The 17,033-nt window shown below is 36.3% G+C and overlaps 1 protein-coding gene across 21 annotated transcripts in view; it reads left to right on the forward strand.

Annotated features, from left to right (window-relative positions):
- The window catches only part of LOC111864711 (sodium channel protein para), a 289,515-nt gene that overhangs the window by 177,182 nt on the left and 95,300 nt on the right, over nt 1-17,033 (forward strand). For 9 of the 21 annotated variants that reach the window (XM_033751552.1, XM_033751551.1, XM_033751554.1 and 6 more), the window contains exons 4-7: nt 5,084-5,116; nt 11,737-11,892; nt 14,016-14,221; nt 16,474-16,602. In XM_033751552.1, the coding sequence (XP_033607443.1) occupies nt 5,084-5,116; nt 11,737-11,892; nt 14,016-14,221; nt 16,474-16,602 (524 nt within the window). The remainder of the gene's footprint in view (nt 1-5,083; nt 5,117-11,736; nt 11,893-14,015; nt 14,222-16,473; nt 16,603-17,033) is intronic. The other 12 variants (XM_023852175.2, XM_023852172.2, XM_023852181.2 and 9 more) reach the window with 3 other exon arrangements.

The raw sequence follows: 17,033 nt of genomic DNA on the forward strand, positions 1-17,033 counted from the left end.
ATCCCAGAAGACTGCTTTCTTCAAAACCTAAAGCGTTCCCGTCAAATCTTTTTGCAGAACAAAGCCTCCAAGATGGAATAAAAATATATTGAATGCAAAGTTGAACGTAAATATTGCAAACTTTACAAAGTTACGTTGAAGGTACAAAAAGAAATTGGTAGCATTCTTTACAATTGTCATACCTCATAGAATATTACATACTGAGGATATTGGGGCGTGATAAAAGTCATCGGCTTGTAGTTTTGTTAGGACACCGAAATCCAACGGCTGCGATGGCATAGGAATACGGTTGGCACTGGAGAAACAAATAATGCTTAAAGATTTTTATTGGGAACGTCTTGAGATACGGCCAGCTGGAAAAGAAACAAGAAAATCAAGATGGGTCTCAGAGGAGTAGGAGGTGGTTAGAACTGACATCGGGTTAAATCGAAAAGCGGGTTTTGAAATTTTGGGTACAGCCTGTTTCTTTAAGATTTTGTGCAAGTTTCTGATTGCAGACACAGAACCCAAGCCTTTATGATGCTTCTGAGTATTCAGTAGCCGGTCATGGTGTTGTAGTGTTTTCTTCTATATGTCAGTTCAGTGAATGTGTGATGACTGTTGCCAGTCCATTGTGTCTTGAAGCGTGATTAAGGGCGAATATTAATAGCCTTGATAGGTCACATGTTTTTTAGCTGCACGCAGTACAGAATGACGGTCCTGTCACAATTACATTCTTTTTATTTGAAATTAACATGATCCCGAGCGATCTGCAACATTGTGTTAGAAATCTACATATCAGTGAAGTGTGAAGCCTTACCGTGATCTTTAGAAAGTTCAGTATTCCCATGCACTTCATAAAATGTATTTTTTTAAGATTTGTATCTTAAAAACAAGATACTTTTTAAGACATTCTAGTAGCCATGATTTTTTTCCCAATTTTTCTGATACGTTTATCATTAACAGGGTACACAACACACACAATTATTTCTTTTAGATCTGAGATTTCTGCGATAACGAAGCCTAATAGCTTAGTGGTTACCAGTATTTTGGAGGAACATACTGTCTCTATCTGAAGGGCAGAGTCACCATGTAGTCTGGCAGGTAGTTAACCTCGTTTCTAATGAGCATACTGCCTCAATCTTCATGACAAGTCCTGCCTTGAAGATGGAGGGAACGTATTCCTGCAAAACGTTGGTCACCACTTACCAGATTACTGATGTCTTAATCTAGAGGACTCCGGTATTTGTAGTGCGTAGGTAATTGAATATAGTGAGCTCATCTGTACCTTAGAATCTGGGTCTAATATGAAAGCGTACTTTCGATTGTCCGTTTAGAAGCTTATAAGTGAACTGTTTTCCTTTAGGCTCGTTTGCAGCCTTTCGGAGCGCTTGTGAAGTCCAATCAGCCCGTTATTTCATCTGTCTGTAAGCATGAAACAACTCTTTGAGAAGTTCTGAATGGATTCTCATGTGAAATTTGACACTGGAATATGTCACGAAAAAACTGTGGAGCCATGTCTGTTTTCATTTAAATCGGATGAATTTAATGACCACTTTACATGAAGAACTACATGGTTCTCGGTTCGCGTCTCGAGCATAACTCACTAAATACTTTTCGAGCGAAACGTATTTCGAACGAACATATGGGAGAAAAATGACACATTCCAAGTTCAGTACACTTTCTTCGAAAGTATTCATCTTTCGGAACGTTGAACGCAATGCTTAAAGGCAAAGTTGTCCGTATACTTAGTTAATCAAGCGTCACGCTAGAAAAATAGGAGGGAGTGGAGGTATTGCTCCACCATTCTTGACCTCAGAGCAAGATGGGAGTGAGTGGTCAGCTTCACGGCCCTGCAGCTATATCCCCCGAGAAAGAGCCCCAGCTACCCATTGGATAGGAGGCAGGATGGGTCACAGAGGCGGTATGGACACTGTGGAGAAAAGAGAAATCTAATGCCCCTGCCTGAAATGGAAGCCGTGCAGCCCGTAGCCCATCACTGTGTCGACTGAGCTATCTTACTTCAACAATTATGATATTACTGTTAATGAACTAGGCCGTGTAGCGTTTCGACCCGCAGATAACAGCTAATTTTTAAATGAGCTGTTAAATTTAACTCATCGTTTTCTGGTTTTCCGTAAGTTTCTTCAACATTTATACCCTTGGGAAAATGTACAGTAAGGCAGTCTCCTCTCTTCACTGATGTTTACAATAATTTCTAACATAGTGTTACTTGCCGAATGGTTTGAAAAGAATACATGTTATTAGGATTATATTTGAGAGTCTTGTCACTCGATCTGATCTTTAAGATGCAGACTGCTGTAACTATCTCGTCAAGATCTGGCACTGGATTTTGGCAGTGATGTTAGAAATTCTGGTTTTCAGTCTCTCACATTTTTATTATTTTTATTGCTGTTTTTAACAACAGGTCTTGATATTAAAGTCAGTAAATTACAATAAACGTTTATTGAGTTATTATACGCTGAATTCCTGCTTTACTAATATGATTCGATTATTCACTGTTAATTTATACTGATTATTTTTTTCGGACAGCTAAAAATATTTTTTGTTTAAATTATTTTAAATACATTAACGAAAAATAGTTCACACATGGGACTCAGAAACTAAATAAAGAAATCAATAATTTGTTACAGAGTACTGCAATCATGTGTAAGTAACAAGAAATCAGTTTACCAAAATTATGTGATGCAAGTATTAAACCTCAAGAAAGCATTTTATTTTAATTGTAGCTAGTTTTATGGCAAAAATAGATATTGTAAGGAAGATAACATATCAGAATCATATCTGTCTGCCTAGCACAAACTGTTAATTGTAAGCTCTAATCTTTCTATCCAATTGCCCAAAAAATGACATTGATTCTTAAACCTAAAACTGATTATATACCCTCAGGACTGCAGGAAACACATCAGTGTTTTCATTTCAAGGCTTCAATTAATTTATTCTTTTATGTATTATTTTCAATATAGGAATGATATGTGTATTAAAAATAAAACCTATTGGACATATCTTAAAGGAAAAAGTGGCCAGAAGGGGACTGAGTGGATTCATCTGGCACGAAATGTGACCCAGTTTAATTTGTGAATACAGTAATAAATCTTAGAGTTTCATAAAAGCTAACATTTTTTTGACTAGCTGAACGAATAATAGCTTGACAGGAAGGATGGCGCCCTATGGTGTAAGTTAGATTCGATTCTTAAGTAACCAGCGTACACAGGCTACGTCGTATAATTGCAAAGCATGTTCTGATGTCGTGAAAACTGGAGTGTTTATGCATCTTAAGTATAAAATATACTTCCATCATAGATAATAATAAATTTAATTTGAAAAGTTTAATGTTTAGAAGAGGACGTACAGTTACAGTAAATAACCTTGCTACAGGGAACTTCGAATTTAATGATTCACTCAAAATAATTTAGACTCTAAGCTCATAATTGATTCACAACTTAATTTATCTCCTTTGTCTAATCTGCTCATAAAAATTCTAATTGTTTTACCTGCTACAAACTTATATCAGTTTCCTAAACAACAGCCTATGTTGTGTTTAAAGAACTTCTTGTACATTATGATTACATAAAGAGTGAAGTTTCTGCTGCGGATTCACTTCTTAAACTAAACGCAGTTGTAGATTTAATAATTGTTTGTTTTTTTTTGTAATTCAGTATTCTTGTCATTTGTTGAAAAACACGAGTAACTCGCATTGTACATGTTGCAAAGCTCATTAAACTAATTGCAGGGATATGGGACAGATGTACTTGGTTGACAGCAGTAACCCTCTTGAGATTGTAAGCTCAGTCGTTATAGCGAATAGGTTACGAGCTGAACGACAGAGAGATCGGGGGCCGATTCCGCGCAGGGGCGAGAGATTTTTCTCTTCTTCACAGAGCCCAGAATGGCTGTGGGCCCCACGTACCCTCCTATTTAATGGAAGCCGAAGATTTTTTTAGGTGTAAAGTGGCCGGGGCGTGAAACTGACTTTTCAATCTAGTGTTTGGACGGTATCTAATACTTGGAGTGGTACTTCAGCTCCTCCATACGTCTTCATGGCTTACAAGCTGAAATATACAAGCTAAACGACAAATAAATTAATACTTTCAGGGTAATGAATCGTAATAAATTCTACCCAGTAAAATCACTGGAAACTGTTTAATTTTAATCACTTGTACCCAGTTAGGCAAAACAAATATGATTAAGCGAGAGGACAGGCAATTTAATAAACCTAAATAAGTTTAAATAGTATTTTCTTTGCATTTATATATAATCTTCAACCCATGAATAAATCATTAAAATTTCAGTTAATGAAATTTACTCACGCTGAAACTTCATATAAATTAATTACTTACCAAAGTGATTAAATTAAATTATTTGAATACACAGAACTTATACAGAATTTTAGCAGCCATATAGATTATTTGCATACACATTACAGTGAGGGATCAGCTGTAAAATTTCTGTTTTCTTCAGCAAGACAGAACTTCCACTTCTCTCTTCGCAATGCCAGTCTGCGTGCTGCTCTACTTAACTACTCCTACTGACTGTTGTGAATTACTTTGATTTCTTCTTGTAGTCAATGGTTTTCTCTGNTAATACACAGGACTTATACAGAATTTTAACAGCCGTATAGATTATTTGCATACACATTACAGTGAGTGATCAGCTGTAAAATTTCTGTTTTCTTCAGCAAGACAGAACTTCACTTCTCTCTTCGCAATGCCAGTCTGCGTGCTGCTCTACTTAACTACTCCTACTGACTGTTGTGAATTACTTTGATTTCTTCTTGTAGTCAATGGTTTTCTCTGTTAGCTGTGTTTTCAATTTTCCTCCATCTTTTGCTGCAGTTGTTCTCAGTGTCGCCTACTGTATGATCCGTGGAAAGTTCTATAATTTTTTTTTATAATAACTATGTTATTGTTGCTGTTGTTGTTGTTGTTTCATTGGTTCATTTAAGTGTATTGTTATATCTGTAATTAACTGTTTTTGATCTACTGTTACAACATTAACTGCAATTTTTGTGGTATTTTTTCTTAATTTGTTTCTATATTATATGTGTCTGTGTATGTAAAATCTTCCCATTCTCACATTGCAGGGGGAATTTGGACGGAGGAAAAAGAAAAAAGAAGTAAGAGTTTGCTAAGTCCCCCACGTATTATTTTTACTTCTGCTGTATTTACTGACAAAACAGATTTATTACACAACTTAGACACCTGCTTGCTGCTTTCGCTTCCAACTTTTGCTGTGGCTTGAATGTCTTAGTAATAGGGAGTGATTCAAAATTAGTATCGGGGTTTCCATTTATAAGCCACGGAAACCCGGAAAATAATTTGGAATCAGTCTGTACTTCTGCTTTGATGATCTGCTATTTGCTTAACTCTGGATACGATGTTCTAGTGACCGTCCGACATTATAGTTATGATTTATATCCATTTTTGGAGTTTATAGGACTTAAGAGACCACAATTATATTAAAATTAAATTTATCGATATATTAAAAATTGTTATAATTGTTGGTGGCCTAATTAACTCATATATTCAGACTACATTTGTTTAACTGTATTGTTTGAATGTATCTTTAATATGGACAATAGTCGCTTCAAGCAGGAGTAATGAGTGTAAGTCTGAAGGGACAAACATTACAGAGAATTCAGAGATTTGTCACTTATTTTGACACTCGTCTGCATTTCACGCCAAGAAAACAATGTCGCATCGTCACTAGGAAACGTACGTATATAGATGACATCATCAATGGAAAGAAAATAACGTGTCTAATATTTCTTTCAAATAAAAATGTGGTCTTAATTATATTCCTGCAAATGCTAGAGGTTGTCTAGCCTGCCGGAGGACAGAAGTTTCTGACTAGTAAACGGAATGCTGAGTTCGCATACCAACACGTTCTCTTACGTGAATATTGCCTTACTCCTCCCCCCCCCCCACATAACCATGTTTCCTTTATTCTGGAATAAAATTTGTACATTGATACCTAATTCCAAGATAGTTCACATATTTTAACCACGTTTACTAGACCAATATAATTTTAAACATTGGTTTGAAATATTTATGAAGTAAATTTACAATAACTTATTTGAAGCTGTCATCTAAAGCGCAGACTGTCAGCCTACCTCAGACCGCTGATCAAAATGCACGAATGTTGCTTGTCTCTTCTAGAAAAGCTTCCGCTTGACTCCACTGTAAAGATATTTGTTCTGTTTTACGAAAGCATCTCTTTTGTAATGTTGCAAATATTTTTACATCGAGCCAACATGGAAGCATAAGGTCACATTATTAATAATCTTACAGCAAAAATCACTTTACAGTAGAGAAAAAGGAAAGAAGATACGTTGTTTCTTAAGAAAGTTCCTTTTTTACAGTTTATTTTACGCAGATTTTAAAGATATTTACAGTTATGGTTATACATTGATAGCTTGCATTGTGCATGATTCAAATGCTTTTAGATCGCTGGTTTCAAACATTGCGTAGTCTAGAAGACAAGCTGATCGTCAAATTGAATGAATCACCTGTTATTAGATCCTGCTTTATAGTGTTCACTTTAGTCCTGTACCGAGCCCAGTCGTTGGTGCAACCGTAACACACCGCTCTGATGCAGGCGAGGTTGTTGTAGTTGTAGTTTGAATGTACGTTTATTTTCTCTTTCAGTGAAACAGTTGGAATTCACTACATATGAAGTCGATTCATTTCAAGTAGCAACTTTCCGAATGCAACAAAGCGATGTTTAATTATTTTCAATTAATTAGCTATCAACTTCGGGACTCATGATGCATTTGTTACTCTGAAGTGGATAGATTCGTTACCCATTTCGATAACGAACTATATATATATATATATGAATATAGAAATTCATAGTCCTATAGGTCAATCATTATTTATGTCTTACTTCTAATGATATCTGAAAGCGGTCTGGTATAAGGATGTGAGGAGGTTCCTTGGGCATTTTGCATTGCGTGGACTTCGTGAAACGTATCTACGACGTTTCAGAAGATGGCTCAGTCTCCTTATTTAGGTACAGAACCGAGAAGAAAAGTAAATACTCAGTGTGACCTGATAAACAGAGTTCTTGTTGCTGAACTTTGGTTTGTACTTAAAGATGGAGACAGTCACCCTCGTAACCTTGTAGACACAACTCAGTTCCATTCAGTAGACACGTTCAGAGAAGTTCTTGCGTCGTGTTAGGTACAGTATTAGCCTGCAGAATTTCAGTAGATTTCGTGGATGACTGTACATGGTCCCTGTCCATACATCTTGTTATACATATAGACAGTAACATCTTTGCAGTATGCATGTACATATCTAAAATCTCGATTACAAATTTATATAGGCAGTTATATTTTCAGAAATAAGCAAACCTGTTAAGCGTCCTCGAATTTCAAATATTTATAACGAATCCGCAAGTATTATAATATAGCATAATAGTTATGAGAAGTTACAAATTCTGGGATATAACGCCTTGTAGTCCTTTGAAAATAAATCGACGTTTCAAAGGAAAATACTACCTCAAGCTTCAGGGTGGAAGAATAAGCCAAGCAAGAAACCGGCATGAGACTACTTCCGCTTGGCACTTGTTTAGTGCTGGTTTCTTACTTGGCTTATCCGTCGACCCTGAAGATGGAGGTGGTATGTTCCTCCTCAAGGTCCGTTGCTTTTCAACGGACTACACTGCGATGTATCCCAGAAAACAGAACTGTTCAAACTTTATTTAATCACCACTGCTTACATAATAGAACAGTTACCCACTATTCCAACTTCAGCAAACAAACGCCATTCCTCTGATAACGTACATAATTTCCTAATTAATTATATAGTTAAATTCTTTGTACATTTGGAGAAGTAAATATGAGATTCGCTAAAATGATGGTTATTTTTAATTGTCTTCCACTTCAATGATGTACTCATTTTTCTGTTTCATAGCAGATTTGAGTTTTCAATACAGAAGGACTTGTTCTTTTGTTCTATTTGAACGTTTGAACAAACTCTGCCATATGTAAACAATGGTCGTCGACAGCATAATACAAACAGTGAGCGTATCTCTCTGAACACGGACTGACGTGTGAACAGAATGGTCAAGTTTCTAATAATGTATTACTCACTTTTGGTTTGTCACATGCATGCTACACTCTAGCACTGTTGTGGAACTTTGTGTTATGGCCTACGCATATGGAAACTATTCCTGTATAACTTTACGCTCTTCGGAATGTTCATTTCATTATGCTCAGCTGCTCAAGTTATGCAACAGAGAATAGAAATAAAATTTCTTAAACAAAAAATCTGTTATGGTTTTAAAGATAACGGTTGGATAAATTTTGAAAACATCCAAACAGGGCAACTTTATACAAATTTTGGCTTCTCTTTGTCCTTTCGAAGTAATACTTGTGAAAAAAAAATGGATGGTTTGTGCAAGACAAATTGTTGAAAACTTCAATAGCAAAATACCAAAACTGTCACCTTCAACATACTATATTCGCAGGGCCGGATTTACGTTTCTAGGGGGCCAGGAGCAAACAAAACCTTGTCGGCCCCTATCAGTAACAAAAAATTTAGTTTATGAAAATTTTTGCTTATTATTTCTTATAACAGCTAAAAGTACGAACAACAATTTAATGATTTTAGAGAAGCAAATTTCTCAGTACAATCTGTGGATTAAAATAACATTTTTTGGAAGCCCTGGGCTTCAAATCCGACGCGTTTATTCGTTTTTACTGATAAAAGACCAAAGGAAACACGCATGAGAATATTTACGTGGGCCTTATTAGCATACCAATTTCCACAACACCGAATCACAAACACGAAGATATTGTGCATTTTATCACTGAGTGACACTGCTTCGGTGTGTTTCGGAAATACGTCTTAGGTGTAGAGCACATTGATAGAAAGTTGCAACTTAGAAGAATTACCTTAGGTAATTAGTATAACTCCTTAGCAATGAAAGTCATGTTAGATCATAGAGATCACAAACTCGTTACTACAGTGTGAACGTTGACGTACCGTAGTCACTACTAAAGTAAGTTACAACTTCCAAGCATCTTTGATTGTAAGCACTTTTAATAAGCAGAGTTTTCATAACGATTGGCGAAGTGCTGTTTAATTTACTTGGCTTTTTGCTTCTTGTGGGGGCACGCAGTAGCGTAGTTGGTTGAGGGGCTGTGCTACAAGCCGGAAGGTCGCGGGTTCAAGTCCCGATGAGGTCATTGGATATTTTTCAGTTAACCTAATCCTTCCGGCCGCACTAGGCCCTGGCCTTTACTCAGCCTCTAACAGAGATGAGTACCAGGAATTAATTAAATAATTTTCCTGGTGAGTAAAGCGCGTCTCACAACCATATGGGCCTTCACGGCCTGGCACACGGATAGCTTTACTTTACTTTTTACTTTTACTTTTGTTTCTTGTAACTGTACTGTCTGAGAGTGACAGGTGAAGTAAACTTTGTTTTATATAGTCACTAAATCTAATAGTATATTTGCTTATTTGAAGTCAACCCATAAACAAAACAAAAAAGAAAACTCCGTGGCTGTAGTCCGCAAGAGAACTATACCGACCGAGCGACCGCTGTTTGTCGGCGAAGCTGGTGCCAACTTTTGCGGATAGAGGGTGTCACGTGGTCAGCGCAACGGATCCCCATGGTCTCTAATCTCGGTTTTCTAGACCGGAGCCGCTATTTCCTTGAAATAGCTCGTCAGTTATCCTCACGAGGCCGAGTGAAGTCAATCCATTCCTACTAAATTAATTTTAATCATATTTAGATTATGCTGGGAGGTTGGAACTGCAGTGGTTAAGTAACGTATATGATAAGACTGCCATATTGTATATGTGTATATTAAACATTAATTACGTTACAAACTTGTAAGTCCTACGAGAATGAACTCGCAACATCTCTAGAAAGTAGTAAGATTATGCAGAAATGGTAATGAAGATGTATGGGTATTGTAACTTAACACAGGATTTGGCGCTAGTAGGCCTATATTCATTTACAAGGTACGGTATATAGAAGAAAAGCAACATAAAAATAGGGTATTTATATTGTACGTTTGGAGCAGCAGTCTTCAGATTGCCAGTCTTTGCAACAAATTTAATGTTCATCTGATAATGAACTGAGAATTGTTAGTTTCGGTAAAGAAGGACTTCATGGAACATGTCACTTCAGCTGCTTTTAAATGTTCCGAATTTGTAGTGTTACGAAAGTATTTTAATATGGAAAAAATCGTCACATTCAGCACAATATCTGTATGACAAATTCCTCTTAACGTAAATTTATTGGTTACGTAATATCTCAGTGTTCATTTTCATATGACAACTTTATTATGACGTTTTGAAACATGGTACTTATTATTTAAAGTGAAATTATAACTTTCTGAGATCTTACAGAATACATTTTGACGGTGTGGAGGGTTGAACCATCCCATAGCTCAGGCGACTTTTTCACCTCTGCCTCCAGGGTTCGATCAAGAGTCAGATATTTCTTATGAAAGAAATTAGACCGGGATAGATTTTCTCCGAGGACTTTGCTTTCCGCTGCCAATTCTCATTTCACCAACTGCTACCTATTCATTATTCATGTCACCGACGCTCTATAGTCTGGTTACTGACAGGGTCGTTAAACAACCAAATTAAAAAATTCTGGAAACTATAATTCAGATTTTAGGAGAAGTGTATATTCCAAATGTGGTGTTTCAATCTTGAATGGACATCTCACTTGTAAAATGCATTAGTCATTTTCGTTTCCTGAGATAATTAATCTCAAAATTTGTAACATATTTGGAGCCAATTGTAACTTTACTGTCCGTGGCATTCAGGTATATTTTAATTTTTTAAGACAATTTAAAAAATGTTTTAACTTTCTGAACAGTTCTGAATTGGAGTACAAAAGTAAATTATTTGCTTCTTGTCAACAGTAAATTGTGTTTTGCATTCTTTGAAAATATTTCGTTTGTGTTAAATACCAGTAAACCAAGGAAATTATACTGATGATATTGATGAAATCAATGGAATGAGACTCGTAAAGCCTGGTTTCTATGAAAACATGTAAACGATACGCTTTCAATTTCTGTTTCCATAGGCTACGCTAACAACAATACAGTGCTTTTCATCAATTTACCCTGTCAATATCTACTGACTGTTCCTATTGAAGGTTAGCCAGTATAATGTTTGCAATTTTTTGCACCATGTAGGTAGAGAAACTGATCGCATCTTGTATTTATGTGGCTAAAACATTCTTAAAGTTACCATTTTGAACTCCGACTTCTTATAAAATGGGTTTATTGGTGAGGTATGACCTTGAATCTATATCGGATTTCAGGTTCCAGCTACTAACATGTTGGCATATTCCAACTGATGCATTTACAATGTCAAGATGGTATGTCCTTTCATAGGTTCTCTTGTAAAAGTTACAAGAAGTTCAGTAGTAGTTAAAAGGTTACCAGTTTCAAATATGTTCTATAAGGTTACAACAGATGGAACATTTCTCTATAACATTCTTACGCAGAGACTGATCATGAATCAGCAACGATTTCGGATGAAACTGATAAAGCTCTATTTGAATTTAACATATATTTGTGTAAGAGAAAGAGGAATATGTCACCAGAAACACAAGTTGCCTGCACGTTACTGCAGTATTAGTTATACCAATCGATTGTGCAAGTATTAACCGGAGGAGGGTGATCGATAGCCAGAAGAGCCCAGATCGACAGTTGTTGACTGCAGAAAACTGATTTGCTGTTTGGCTATGTTTGGGCAGGTTCGGTACGATGACGAGGAAGAAGATGAAGGTCCGCAACCGGACGCGACGCTGGAGCAAGGGGCGCCGATTCCAGTGCGGATGCAAGGCGCATTTCCTCCTGAGCTCTCCTCCACTCCTCTTGAGGACATCGACCCCTATTACCATAACCAGAGAGTAAGTAACTTCTTTTCCTATTCGCTAAGACAATGTTTCTCGACTTTTTTTTATAGAGTAATCATTTAAAAAAACATTCTTTTGAAGTACCCAAACTACGTAAGATTTTCTGACCCAAAATTATCACTCACAGATAGCCTTAGTTGTTCTGCAGGAATAGTTGTGCGTTTTAACTTCCTTATTTTTACAATCCTTTTTACCCTAATAGTAGTTTACAAAAATCTTTATTAGTTGAAACTTAATTACCCTCGTGTTCCCATAAGAGTATGCGTACCACTGGTTGAGAAACACCGCTTTGAGATGTTTGGAAGAAATGTGAGGGTGAAGCTATCCTTTTCATGAAGGCACGTATGATAAGGCAAACCTAACCAAGCAGATTCTCAGCTTCCGAAACGTCGTGTTTTCTATTCTCTAAAATATCGGATGATGAAAAAAGTCCAAAAACCCAGTAATTCAAAACCTATCCAGTTTAGTAACTAACCTTGTTTCCAGGCATGTCAGTATAAAATTGAGCATGTGTTGTACAGTTTTAACAGTTTACATATTTCCTGTTTATGTATTTGTATAATTATGCATTTGTAAATAATCTTGGGGTAGGACTTAAGCGGGAGCGACCTGGGCGGTCGCCCCAGGCCCTCTGCAGAACAGGAGAAAACACTTTTTATTAAGACATTTTATTCTCAAAAATCACGAAAAATTAGTTGTTTTAGGAAATAACACAAACAAAAAATTGCCGTAACCTACATTTATTGTTGCTGATAGGGCCCCCACTTTTTGGTTGCCCGGGGCCTCCTGCAACTGTAAATCCGGCCTAGAGCTCAATGACGAATCTGAGATTTTTGAATATTGGCTAGTATGCTAACCACAAAACCACTGCCGGCACATTAATCGTAAAAGAAGCAAGTCAGGAAGTTACGCGTAGCAGTAACAATTTCAGCCCATTCTCAGTTGTTGGCTCTAGAGTTTAAATTCGCGATTGCGAATAAATGCGAATAAATAACGAAATATGGGCTGTGTCAAGAAAACTCACAGATAAATGTGAAATTATTAATTGTGTCTTTCCCTTTTTACTCACCAAAAACTCATCAGGCCTGAAATTATGCTAACTCTTAATAAACAATAATTTCAGTATCTTAAATTATAACTTTTGCAAACATTGGTACAGAAAATTAAAAAAAAATCACAAACTATTATTAAAGGTATCAGGTATGTGAAAATTTAATAATGTTTTAAAACGTTCGAAACTTTTTCTTAAATTTTTTAAGAAATTTTTATTTTAATATTTTCTTTGAGGATGTGATTTAAACTACTTTTCCATGTAACGACCTGAAGGCTAGATGAGATCCAAACAACGGGCAATGCTTAACATAATAATGTTGAAATTGATTGTTGGTCATGGATTTGTAGGGGTATGTTGAAATTTCATATTTCTTTTACGTTTGGAATATGTGTAGTCATGAGTGTCACCATTTTTTTTGGGGGGGTGGGCAGCAAGTTCTCCAATGAGGAGCAACAAGAACACGTGCTTAGAAATTTACATTTAAGTCAGTCAAGGCTGTTTTTATTACTTAAAGAATATTTTAATTTTTATTATTAACATTTTATATATTTCATTTTTGTTCAGTTTTTACATTTTTTAATTCAGGTAGAAGGTGGCAAATATGTAGTTACCCTCCCTCCCTGCTGACATCCATATGTGTAGGATTTAGAATGTCAGGGAACTCTACGTTTACATTGAGTGTAAATGTGTTTTGACTAGACATAAATGACCCTGTAAGAGCCTGGAGCCATGATGAGAATTAGCAGACCACGTGTTATTTGTGAAAAAGCTCCAAGGAGAAATGAGGCATCAGGAGCAAAGGTCTGGGTGACCTCGAAGACCTGTTAGAGAAATGAGAAATGGGTATAATAACCTACAATATATCCCGAATTCCTTAAAGTAATCTGTTATGAAATGTTACTGATATCGAATCATTTTTCAGATTTTCATAATTGGAATTTTGAAGTTTGTTTTATTCTGACTATTCTTTGGTATATTGTTTGTTAAGGAATTGCAAGAACAAAATGATCTCTATATCTCTGCGGTACCTGAGCCTACCAGATATGAACATTTCCCGTTTCAGACATTCGTGGTGGTAAGCAAAGGAAAGGACATTTTCCGGTTCAGTGCGACAGATGCCATGTGGATTCTGGACCCATTCAACCCAATCCGGCGGGTAGCCATCTATATTTTGGTTCATCCCTTGTTCTCACTCTTCATCATCACCACCATTTTAACCAACTGCATCTTCATGATACTGCCTTCGTCTCCCACAATAGAATCCACTGAGTAAGTCACCTAGTTCTTCGTAAAATAAAGGCAAATCTTTACATATGTACACCGTTTTAAGGAGGCTGCATAAGGTTGGGAAGTTCTAACCTTCTCTGTAGATAAAAGTAACGTGTAAGTTAAGCATGGCATTTGTTTAGTTTAAATTTCCAACATTTAAAAGTTAATAAATGTATGGTATAAAGTACTCCGGTCTAAAACCGAGATTAAGGCTGTGGGGATCTTTTGCGCTGACCACGCGACACCCTCTATCTGCTAAAGTTGCAGAAACTTCGCCAGCAGGCGGCAGTCTCTCGAGCCATGGAGTTTGTTTCTTTTTGTTATAGTATGAAGCACATATTGCCTCCATCTTCATCATCAAAGTAAGTTTGGTGTTTGAGTGTTCATTTATGTACAGGTGTTTGCCCAACAGACTCACGCGAAGGGGGTTGGAGGGGCTGATCCCTAGTCTAAGCCAATAGGAACAATGGATAAGGAAGCGTTTTAAAAACTCACCCTATCCATTTCCACCCTTAAGGTGGATTCAGTATATACACTGAAACATCGGCAGTACTGCCCACATCCACTGGTGCAAATAGTCAAAAGCAGTATCAGCATCAATAATGAACAACCACGAAAGCATAAGATCCATAATTAGAATTAAGAAGCCCACCTGCCATAGTGTGTTAGTTTTACACCATCCTTGGCTAGCATAAGTTCTGTCAGCACAGAATCCATTTAAAAGGGTTTTTAATGTAGAGCTAGTTTTTGACTGACATAACCAGCTTTTTGACTTAACATGCTTTGACCACAGCTTCTCTGTTGCATCTGTCAAGTGTTGAGTGAAGTGTGTAGGCTTGAAGGGAGGTTAAGTTAATGATTTAAATTCTTACTTGTTATAAAGAACATTTACTAATGAATAAAAAATCAAAATACAAATTTTTCTGGAACTACTTGCAGAAATAAGGTTCATATATTGTTTTTTTTTATGGAATCGATACAGAATGGAAATATGCAAAAATCAATTTTATTCTTTTGAGATCTGAGTTTCTTACAGCAGTGAATATTAAGATTATCATATTCCAGGATGTGACACAGTGCAGTTTGGTAGATAAGGATATTGTTCCTCCATCATCAAAGTAAAAGGAGTCTGGAGACGGCATGTTTCTCTGAAAGACTGGTAGCCATCCACCAAACTGCATGGCATCACATACCAGAAGACCATAATTCAAAGCTTGCTTTCAGAAGTGGTTCTGTTATTCATATTCATCAGCTTAAATGCTGAACATAAATCTAGTAACAGGACACATGCTCTGTGAAGCAGTACATATGTATGACATGGATCTGTGCACGCACACATACACACTCGCTTGTACATATGTGAACACGAACACAAACACGCCATACATACAGAAAAAACTACCACGATTTCTTGATTTTTGTGTATAGCTCAGGAATAAGCAGACATCACCATAACTTGAGATATGTTGTTGCTCCAAATAAAATTATGTATTAAGCAATACTGAATGTGTATACAACCACGTGGCGCTAAAACTTCCATCTACTATACTGTGATACCTGAATACGTATTATTAATGGTAATATTGACTGAAGTAGTAGTACACAACCATTCTTTCCTAATCTATCCTTGACAGAAATACAAGATATACCTGTGTGGCGATATATTCAGGTGTTGTAATTTTAAACGTGAAAAGTTATCTTATTTTGTATTAGATTCTTGTCTTTAAATCTTTGTACCCAGCAATGATGGTTTCACTGCGTCATGTATTGAAGCTGTTACAGTGTTTCAGCATACACTACAATTTCCATCTTCAGGGTTGTATGTCAGTAAGTATAAGTATATATCGTTCCTTTTCCCTTTCCTGCATTACACTCACTCTGAGGATGACTGCAGTATATGGCAAAAATTTGGGACAGCTTCAGCACATGACATGGCTAATCTCCAGAAGCCAGATTTATGCATTAATATATTAATTCTAAAAAGTTCCTTTCTTATAGTTTTCATTTTAAAGTGCAATAGGTACTGTAGTTCCTGTAGTATAGTAAGAAACAACATGTTTATTTTTTTTTTTTTTTTTTTTTCNGAAAATTCTTTCATTGTGTGTTATGTCAGTTAAATAATTATGGTGCTTCAGTGTACCCCCATAATACAAACTGCACATTAACTGTGCTTGTTTGTTTTATTTTGCTCTGTGTTATGTTTTATGTGTTTGTAGCTAGCTTAGGCCTAACATAGAGACGTTCTTTTTCAGAGTAATTTTTACTGGCATCTACACATTTGAGTCGGCTGTTAAGGTGATGGCGAGAGGGTTCATACTTCAGCCATTCACATACCTTAGAGATGCATGGAACTGGCTGGACTTCGTAGTAATAGCTTTAGCGTGAGTAGTGATGTGAGATTGAAGTATATCGCTAGTTGATCCCTAGTTAAATTGTTTGAACTGTTTGTAACAGTGCTGTGTAATGGAGGTTTGTAAACCGGAGTTTCAAACTTTGTACACTGATATGAATGATGGTTAGAATTAGCTTTTAGTGAAGAGAGATTATGATTTAGAAATAGGGTGTAGTGTAAATGTTGTGTGATTGAAATGTTTCTAGTTGTAGTTGAAGTTATTATATTGTTCCATGATTCAGGAACAGGCTTTCAAATTGCTGGTGTAACTTCAGAGACTCTGCTATAAACAGGATATCTCTTATCATATGAATGAATGGAGACAAATTTAATTCATTTTGAAAGTTCACTATACAGTAAAATCTATCAAAAATAAAACCTAGATTAAACAAGAATGTGCTTCTCTTTAAAAAATTTCCA

This window comes from Cryptotermes secundus, unplaced genomic scaffold, assembly GCF_002891405.2.
Source record: "Cryptotermes secundus unplaced genomic scaffold, Csec_1.0 scaffold654, whole genome shotgun sequence".
In the NCBI taxonomy this organism is placed as follows: Eukaryota; Metazoa; Arthropoda; class Insecta; order Blattodea; family Kalotermitidae; genus Cryptotermes; species Cryptotermes secundus.